Source organism: Nyctibius grandis, chromosome 4, assembly GCF_013368605.1.
Source record: "Nyctibius grandis isolate bNycGra1 chromosome 4, bNycGra1.pri, whole genome shotgun sequence".
Lineage (NCBI taxonomy): Eukaryota > Metazoa > Chordata > Aves > Nyctibiiformes > Nyctibiidae > Nyctibius > Nyctibius grandis.
Window position 1 is genome coordinate 22,147,131 of NC_090661.1, and position 10,278 is coordinate 22,157,408.

General features: G+C 40.7%; 1 protein-coding gene across 1 annotated transcript in view; it reads left to right on the forward strand.

Moving 5' to 3' along the window:
* Window positions 1-9,980, forward strand: part of LDLRAD3 (low density lipoprotein receptor class A domain containing 3) — a 113,271-nt gene extending 103,291 nt beyond the window's left edge. The window contains exons 6-7 of the mRNA XM_068400107.1: window positions 7,707-8,052; window positions 9,719-9,980. Of these exons, the coding sequence (XP_068256208.1) occupies window positions 7,707-8,052; window positions 9,719-9,980 (608 nt within the window). The remainder of the gene's footprint in view (window positions 1-7,706; window positions 8,053-9,718) is intronic.
* The last annotated feature ends 298 nt before the right edge of the window (window positions 9,981-10,278 follow it).

Sequence of the window (10,278 nt, forward strand, 5' to 3'; positions counted from 1 at the left end):
CTGAAGACAGGACAGTGCACTTGCACATAAGTTTGTCAGTGTTCCCAAGGGTATTTGGTAGAAAATATAATTGTTATGCCATTAGTTAAAGAAGTGAAGATAAAGCTGATGTTGGAGACTGTGAGTTTGCTTAGGTCAGGCTGCCTGAGTTTCACAGATCTGTTAACTTTTCCATTTAAACATTCTTTTGTTTTGACTTTCAAGTCTATACAATACTACTCATTAATTATACACAATGGGTTACACAGCAACCAGAGACCCAAAATCTGGACTTTTCCTGGAGCTGGGAAATACTGCTTGTGACTTGAACAAGGTGAGACTGGAATATCTCTTGGGAGATTAGAGGGAAGGAGCAGGCTGTGGTACAAGATCAATGGCTGTTATCTTCAGCTTAGGCACAGTGCTTGCACTGGGGCTAGAGCCTGGAATGCTGCTAGTTGTGATAGGTCTTGGCAAGAGCACCAAGAGCACTTTTATGCTATGAAGACAATATAGTTTTTCTTTCTTTGAAGCACATTCTTGCTTTATTTTATAAGCTTAGTCCACCAAAGAGCCTTTTAGTGGTGCAGCTATTTGAGATTTTCATTCTGCAGAACAGGTTTAATCTACTCATTTGGAGGAGGACAATAGTAGTGGAAGCCCCTAGAGCTTTCAGTGCATCAGGCTCTTGCTGAATGGCATCTTCCTGTCATAAAATGTTATGAGAAGTGTATAGTAATTAACTTCTTGTCAGTCTCCTTGATGGTAACCCTCCATTTTCAAAGGAGAAAGAGGAGACAAACAGAAGTAACTGAACCCCTCTATTTAGAGAGAAGGACTTTATTAGGAGAAAGTTCATCCTTTTTATGTTCTGCCCCTGCTTTTGGGCGTAGTTTCTGTACTGGCTGTGAATTAATCACATTGCACCACTAGCCTTTAGAGCTGTCATGTGTCCAGGAAGTGCTGCTTAGATCAATGGCGGAGTGATCCTGAATTGCATTGAGTAACACTTTAATTTCCTCCTTGGCCTTCGTCCAGCTGCCAAGCCTGGACCTTTTGTTTCAATGCTTGATGGCAGATTTTGGCTTTGCAGGTTTTTACGTTGCTGCCAAGTTAATTTTAGAACTTTAGTTGCCTTGGCTACTTCTAAGTATTTCTTAGTTCTCTACTTATTTGCTCAGTTTGCTGCTTTCCTTTTTAAATTTTTTTTAAACGTTTAAACTGCAATGTGTGAAGTGCATGGAATAATTATCTTGCCCTACAGAAGATAAAAAAGAGGGCATGTGAGAGGTGAGGCTCTTGATCTTCAGTCTGGTGACTCAGCTGCTCTTTCAGCAGCTGCAAAGACTTGAAAGCACTGCTCTTGTAACGCGTGATCAGGGTGAAGGGTTTAAGTCCGGGGAGGAAGGCAGGGGTAACGCGCTCATTCTGATGCACTGAATGAGATGTGCTGAGACTGCTGCTAATTCTGCTGACTAATACTGTCTTGAGGTTTATCTGTGTCTTGCTGGCCAGTTGTATAGACTTAACCATATATAGTTCCAAGCCTTACACTTAGCTTTAAAGTCTTTGGAACAATGGCCATTGTCTTGCACAGAGCCTGTACAGTACATTATACAGAGAAATCCTATTTCATTACTAGAGCTCCAAGGTTCTACACTAATACCAATAATGATAAAAAATGTTATATGGATGGATGGATAACAAGTTCTCCATATAGATATGTCCTACTCTGTTTATGCAGGCAAGGTCATGAATGTCTTTTCAGTCATCTGAAAGAACAAAGACAGAGCACCCAGTGGTGTTTACACTTCTGGTTAATATTTGAAACACTTATGCTTTTCAGGAAAATGTAGTTCTTGTCAGTACACAAGAGCTTGGGAGAACATCCTGAGAGCCCAAGAACGTTTTCAGGTGGGGACAGCAGGGCAGGGAGCCAGGCAGAGGTGGAGAAAATGACCTGATGGGCAACTTCAAGAGCTGGGAATAGAGCCACCCTCTGCTCCAGCTTCTTAGCTTGAGGGCTGTGCTGGCTGCTGTTCTGGTCCATGGGTATTAGGGACACCTGTAATTAGCACAGGGTGAAACACAGAATAACCTGGTGCCATTTCAACCCAGGATATCTGCTCAGATCAGCGTTGTCTGGATATGAAGCCATCGCTGTTGTAGATGTACCTGGAAGGAGCTTGGGTTTCATCCTGCTGCTTTCCCAGAAGTCTTACCCATTTACCAAGTACCTGGTCATGTAATCACATTGTATTATGTTGGCCAATTCCCGTAGGTAAGGTTTGTTTAGTATGTGTAATACCTCTATTAACAAATCTTTCTTCTGTGCCTGAAATGGAGAAAGCCAAAGCAGGGCAGCGGATTGCAGCTGAAAACAAGTCCTTGTCATGGATGTCTAAGGGAAATATGAAGCTGCTTGGGGAGGGGAACAAATGGTAACTGAGCATGAAAACCCCATGATGTCAAGGTGCTGTGCTGTCGGGGCTAGATCTTGTTTGTAGCTTGGAGAAGGTCAGTAGGGAAAAAAGATAACAGGGTTAGAAAGGACATCACTAGAATAAAGAATATTCTGGAAGTCCAGTGCACAAAATCTACATAACGCTTGTTTTAGTGGGACATTTAATCATCACGGATGAGAAATTTAAGAGCTTTTGGAGACTTAGCTGGATGTCCTAGGAACTCCTAGCACAAAAAGTAAAAAATGTGCAGAGGCTCTGCCTGTCTGTATTTGATTTTTGTCATCTTTAACCTTCCAAGCTGCAGCTCTACTCTTTAACCAGTTGGAATTTAAATGTGTTGTTACAGTAGTGTCTTTGTTGGAGGTGGACTGTGACTCGTGCTCATTAAAGCTACAGATATCTGCTCAGATTATGTATTTCAAAAGCTTTTTCTCGGATGAACAGTGAAAAGTGAGGCTTGAGCAGAGGATTGTGAAAGATAAAATAACAGCCGCTCACCCCTGTGTCTGGCAGACTTTAATGCAGTTACTCTCAGACCTTTTTAAAAACATTGAGACAGCACATTGTTCACAGTCAATAAGGTAGCCTTCTGAGCACAACCCATTATGTTTCCTTTATCAGTCTCTTCCTAAATTATTCACAAAGCTTTTACACTCCAAAAATCTCTAATCTGCGAATTCAGCATTTCCCAGGTAATAAGGTTTAATAGGCATAAGTGGCATTGATAAACTGTTTATACATGACGTGATTAGAAAACATAGATCTTCTTAAGGGGCGGGGGGAAGCATGAAAGAATAAATACTCTATGAATTTAAGCTGAATTAGCTTGCACCCTCACCTTTTTTGTGAACTTGCATTTAATAGCAGAGCAAACAGAACTTCTAAACCTGCCTGGATAATACCTGCTTCTTTTGAGAGAAAATGACTGAATTATCAAGAAATTCAGTTCAATGACTTCTGTGATGTGTAAACATTTACTGAAAGTTGCTAGAGCAGAACTAAAGAGTCACGGCTTTTTCTTTCTAAAGTAGTTGTGCATGTCCAGCTAAGATTTTTCAAGTGTTCTTATATCTTGCCTTCTCCTTATTACAATGTGCACAAAATGGGAAAAGGTTCATCGGGCAGTCTCAGCTAGATACGAGTCATTCCCTTCCACACCTCTCTATACTCACCTGACTCTACAGAAAACCAGAATGTTATCAAGGAATTACCAAGAAGTTACTCGTTTCAACATGATCAGATATATAGTAAGAGGAAGAAAAAACTTGATGTAAAAGTCTCTTTTATGCAAAACCGCCTCATAGTTCTCTTACTTTTGTTTTAGCTGTGCTATAGAGCAGTTTTCTTGCTGGAGTGTTATTTTGGAAGACCATTAAGGGCAGTTCCTTTCTTTTCCTTGAATGGGAAGTGCCCTCTCTAGGGCCACAAGCCAAGCAGTGCTGATAGGCTCAGGTAACGTTACTTTCATCTTCTGCAGGTTTGGATTTACTGACTTTGCTAGAAAAGGGAGGTTAGATGTAGGTTGGTCTGTCTTGGTTTAAACTACACCACAGCAGAAGTGAAACACTACTGGACGTCGCTTGTGAGTGTGTTTTGGTAAGGGACCTTAAAATTGTGGCTTCTTGGCCCAGAAAACCCACCTATAAGGCAAGAATAAGGTTGTTATGGTGATGGAAGAAGACTTTGTTTCAATGATAGCTGAATCTTCCTAGGCAGAGCTTCGTCTCAGAGATACGGTGCGCTCTATGTCTGTTCCTGTAAAGACATAAAGACAATGCATGTTTAGGGAGCTGGATTCTTTGCATGGAGAAAGAGAGTGTCTCCATGCAGAGTACTCAGCACTGCCCAGGGCACAAGAAAGAGCACTTGACAAATAAACCAGACTCTTTTCTCTTCACAGGATATATCTGTACTCTTCAGTGCAGCTCCATGTTAGAGAGACACAAGCTAGAACTAACTGAACTGACGGGAGGTGCTAATTCAGATCCCAAAAGCAATATTGCTGTGTTGGCCGGTTCAAAGGCTGCCCCAGGTAGCACTATTCAAAACAGCACCTTTCACGGCTATACTTCTGGTTCAGAGATCTCTACACAGACCTCTAGTCCCTAGTGTAGGCATGCCCTTAGATTGCTCTTGTTGTGAGAGGTACAGTGAACTAAACGGGAATACAAGCAACAGATCTAAAAACCTGAAAAGGAATAGAGAGTTACTGGTAAACAAATGATGTTTCATTAGCCACAGTAATCCCAAAGCTCCAAAACAGCATGTTAACTACAAATTTATCCAAAATCTCTGCAAGATATGTGGGTTGCTGTTGTATGAAAAGGATTGTAAAGCCAGATAAAATAGTTTGTTTTTTTTTTTTCAGACTGTACTAAAGCCGCTCATCAGATCCCATCTGACTTTGACAAAATATTTTTTCTTCATCAATCTGGTTAATCTGTTTGGATTTATGGAGGCTTTTTGTGCAGGACCCTAGAAGATGCTATCCTAAACAGATGGATAACCTTAAAGGTTTTGAAAAGAAGTTGACGTATAATTGGCTTCTCTCATTTTTCTTCCCTTTTAATAAGATGGAGGTTATAAAGAGAAGGGACTGTGCTGCTGCAGAATGATCCCATGGTAACTAATTAGGTCTCATCAGGTGTGCAAAAGCATCCTGTTCTCAGTTTTATGCCAATGTGCTGTAACCAGTGAGCCAAGTTGAATGAAAGTCTTGTGGTATTTTATTGGGGTGTCATAATATATTTACCTTCCTTGCACTGAAGAATTGCAAGTAGTGCTATTCATCCATGGATCATTCCTTGCAAATAAACTTGTTGATGTTTGCAGAAAAATGATGTGCTTGTCACTCTCCTCCCTATGCTGGCCCTTGTCTGTGATATGTGACATGAACTGATTTCTTAGCTGGTGAAATTAGGGAGTGTATTAAAGAAGCCACAGCAATATGTGATGAGCTGTAGTTAAAATTACTAATGCATGTAAATTTCGTTTCTCCCTTCTGCTTGATTTACATTCTTCATGCAGACTTTGTTCACTTTGCTGAGTGAGCCAGAGACCTAGTGTTGACTGGTAACAATGATTCCTGCTTTCTCTTCAGCACAGTTGCATGGGAAAATAAATTTAGTAAGGATCCTTGCCAAGGTGTGACACTAGGTATCGAGAAAACTGTGTGGCTTGCATGTAGCTGGCCTGCAAAGCTCTGGTCTGTGATTGTAGTGGCATCATCTGTAAAACAGTTCTCTTTAAGAGTGGTAGTTTTTGTAGTCAGTAGCAGGACCAATAATCACGTTCTCTTAGTTCTGGTACAGTCTTTCTTTCCAATCTCATCCCTTCTTACTAAAATATCTATGATTTAAAATGGAGATGTTTAAAGGGTTAGTCATTTTATGTTGTATTATCTTACCTAAGTAATGCATAAGTTATTTTTAGTGATGCTGGAAAATGTGGTTTGGTGTTTAACCACGGAAGTGAACTACCAAAATCAAATATTGAGAGAAATACCCAAAGCATCTTGATGCAGAACAATGGGTGCTTGAGGAAAGCTCTTCTATTATGCTGGACACAGTCAGTATATATTTCATTATTTTGTTGCTAGAGAAATTTGTAAGTGGCTCAGTTGCAATTCTGAGTGATCAAAGAGCAGTTTTAGTTGATAGGTGAAAGAAAATAAAATCATATGTTAAGATATACTGTCCCAGCCTTCTGCAGTAGGAAATTAAGAATTTGGATGAATAGTCCTCCTGCTATTGTGTGGATTTTGGAGGTCGAGGGGTTAGGTTTGTTTTGTTAGTTTTTTACTCAGTCTCTCGTTTTTCTTGAGGTAGATGAATGTCTTGTACCAGAATAGTATTTTTCTTTTTGAGGCTATAAGGAGTTACAGCCTGCACAGAAATAGAAATTCTGCCCCCCCAAAAAAAATCCAGTACTGAAAGGCTGTATGACCTCATGAACAGGGAGCTGGAATGGTCGGGGGAACACAGTTCTGTGGTGCTGGCACTGGACTCAAGCGCAGCAGAGTCGCATCAGTGTGCTTATGCCATTTTGCTTCTCTGAGCCTCTTTCCTCCTTTGCATTTTGTTATGATGTTGTTTGCATGATGTTGTCCAAAGTCATTATTCCATTACCTTTTTGCTTCTCTGGGCCCAGAGCCTGGGTGGGTATTCCTTCTCCTGTATCATGACTCTGAACAAATCCAGCTGTAACTTCTCTTACAATTCTTGGTAACTTTGCCGATTCCTCAGTGCTTCCTGCAAATAAAACATATACTATACGCTATCTGAAGTACCTCTTCTGATCTGGTCTTCTCATCTCTTCTCATCATCCCTCTAATACTGCTGTTTAGGGTCGTGCTTCTGCTCCTGCTCCCTGCCACTAAGTTACCATTTCCAACCATTCCCTTCACCATTTTCTTCTCAAATTGAAGCTCATTTGTGTAATCTTTCAAGGCCTCAGCCCAGCTCATGTTTTTCTTTTCCTCATCTTGTTCTATCCTAACCTGTTTTTTTTGTTTAATTTGGGGGGTTTTGTTTTGTTTTTACCATTCACTTCTTTCACTGCACTCTCTGCTTTTAGACTTTCACATCTCTTATTAGTATCACATCTACTAGGCTTAGATTGCTGTTTTTGCTTTCTTCTTTTGAATTTTTTCCAGCAGGAGGTCTTCTGATCACAAACATCCAAATAACTATGCTTTACTAAGCAGCTTTCTATATTTTCTCCTGTACTTATTTTGGACTGTTAAATCTGTGGAGAACAGGATGTAGTTGCTGCCTTTTTTGATAAACTCCATGTAAACTTTGACTGCACTGCAAGTTATGATGAAAAGTAGAGAACAGGCCTTTTACATCTCTGATTCTAGTGTGGTTTGCTGGGTACAGCGGAGGTATTGCGCTTATGTCTTGGAACTGGGTGTCTCAGCTCTGGAAACAAAAAGTTATGACTGATAGGTAGGGATGGGGGAGATACTCCCATGATAGTGCACATGCATCCTACTATGGTGTGTATTTTCCTCTTTCTCAGTTTATCTCTCCCTAGTAGTTTATCTGCTGGCACTTATTACGGGTGAGGATGGCCTGAGTGATAAGTCAGCCAATCTCTGATTTGCATGCATATGCTTTTAATAAGCTAATTTTCCACAATCCAAAGAAAAAAGGAAAACTTGCTTTTGTCAGACAGTGCATTAGCAGAAAAGACAGTGTAGGTTAAGAGCAGTTTTATATTGAAACACATCTCAGGCTTCCTTTTCCTTTTGTCTTGCAGAGGCAGGCAGCGGCCAAGATTATGTAACCTCAGAAAATCAGCTGCTTTACTACCCTAGTATTACCTATGCTATCATTGGTAGCTCGGTCATTTTCGTACTTGTGGTGGCCTTTCTTGCCTTAGTCCTGCATCACCAACGGAAACGCCACAATCTCATGACCCTGCCAGTGCACAGACTGCAGCACCCTGTCCTTCTGTCCCGGCTGGTGGTCCTTGATCACCCGCACCACTGCAGCGTCACCTACAACGTCAACAATGGGATCCAGTACATGTCCAACCAGGTCTACCACAGGCCAGTGGACTTGGACTCTCCGCCATCCTATTCAGAGGCTGTGCTTGACCAAAGGTATGTACAGGAGCTAATTCTGTGCTCACCAAAGTTTCATGCTGCTGGTTGCAGCTCTGTTAATCTGTGCTTCTGCTCTGCATTTACCCTTATTACTGCTTTGGCAGAAGTACAGTGTTGCAGTTCTGTCACATGCATAGGACCAAATTTGGGCAAATTTGAACTCCTCCTGCATATGAAAAATTAATGATCCTCAGGTCCCCTTACTGCTATTAAAGGAGTTTAAGGAAAACTTAAGTCATGCTCTCTTAGCATGTGTCATTGGTAGCAGAGATTTTGAGGACAGCAGGAGAATGCAAAGAAATGCATCACTTGTCTAGTAGTAGTATCCTGTGCCGGTCTGGAATCAAAACATGAAAATTGAATTTGGAGTTTTGCCAAAAAAAAGCTAGCTTGTAGGTCATACTAATTAAAAAAAAAAAAAAAGACCCTGGTCATATGTGGTAAGTATATAAAGGCAAGAGGGCTTCAATTCTTACATAAAGAAATTGTATAGTCGTGCTGCTCTGCACTTTCCCTTTGCCATTAAAAGAAAAGAACAGGACTCTGAAATGGAAAGCGCTGTTCTCATTTTAAATAGCTGAAAGTGCTTTGAAGTTTTGTGGGTGGGTGTGGTTTGGGTTATGATGTTTTTGTAGTTGAGACATGGGTTTTATTTGTAGATAATTAACCTTCGTTTTAACCTCTGTCCGTAAAGTATTTCCAAACAAAGCTCCTAGACTGACATCCTCTGTACATAAAAAGGGCATGGTATGAACTTTAATGATCCAGATTGTTCACTGTCACCCTGTTGGTATTTTTTAGTATGAACTCTTGGATCTAAAAATGATAGTATAATCATTTACATTCCTATTCTTTGCTGCATTTGGCAGCAGCTCCCTTGTCTTAATGTTAACATTCGTCATAATGATATCTTTTCATTAGTAAGAACAACTAAATGAGCAGCTGTCCAGATTGTAATAACTTCTCACCTGGGCTGATACAAACCACCAGCAATTGCAGAGCTAATTGCTCCCAGGACCTGTTATTGATCTACTAAACCCTTCAGTCCCTTTACTTGTTTACCATTAGAACCAAAAAACAGTTTTCGTGAATCCAGTACTCGTCTTGTCTATACCTACTTAGCAGTTGCTGTGCATGTGATATCATGGCAGCAAAAGTGATTTGTCATGTGGAGAACTCGGTTCATTATTTATTTGTAGACCATAAGCCATTAATCTCTGTCACTTAATAGAGGTTTCCTCAGAGCTTTCTTGTGTTCACATCATTACCCATAGGTGTAAATCCACTACTTACCTTATTTCTTTTAAAGTGCTTTCTCAGGTTGTGTAAATGTTATGCAGCAAAATCTCTTACCTCTTGCAGCTGTCTTTGAGGGTAAGCCGAGATTTGTTGGAAGTGCATACCCATGAAAATCTGAGTGTAGAGTGTTAAGCAGGATGTAATTAGCTGTGTTGCATCTTGGCCAGAAACTTTGATTCCCAGTGGTGGTGTGGATGTTTTGGAATGACCTGAATAATGTAGGCAGGTCTGTTTGAGATCTCCTGATAGGTGTCATCATGGAAATACTAAGAAATACTGTTTGTTTTTTCATTACTAGAAAACTATGTACTTTATTCTGTACGACTGTTTTCAGTAACCTCTTATTATGTTGTGTATCTTACAGCAGACCACCTTGGTTTGACCTTCCTCCACCGCCTTATTGTTCTGAATCTGAATCCCCTAATCAGCCAGATCTTCCTCCTTACCGATCTCGGACAGGAAGCTTGGTGAGCACAGACACCCCCATGGCAGGAAGACCTCTGGGCACAGCCGGCAGTTGGACAAGAGACATCCATGACAGCATGGATGGCCACAGAACTCTTCTTGAGAGGACAGCAGATCAAAGCGATTCTTTGGTCAACTGCATCGCTGAAAGAGAAGTGTAACTGCTCCAGTATTTCAGATGGGCAGGAAGGTGTTTACTTTTTCAAGTCTGTATGGGTTAATCTGCTGTGGCTAATAGGTTTCAGGGGGACATGTGCCTGAATGATGACTTGACTTAAATCCATACTAAGCTAATATTTGAATTCAGCATTTTGGGCTCATCAAAGACAGAGTTGTGAGAGCTAAACCTAGAGCCACATCAGCTCTCCACAATATTTCTGCGAGCAAGTTATGGTTTAAGTAAGAGAAACATCAGTGCTGGGTCAAAGAACTGATGTATTTCTTGGACTATTTACTGTA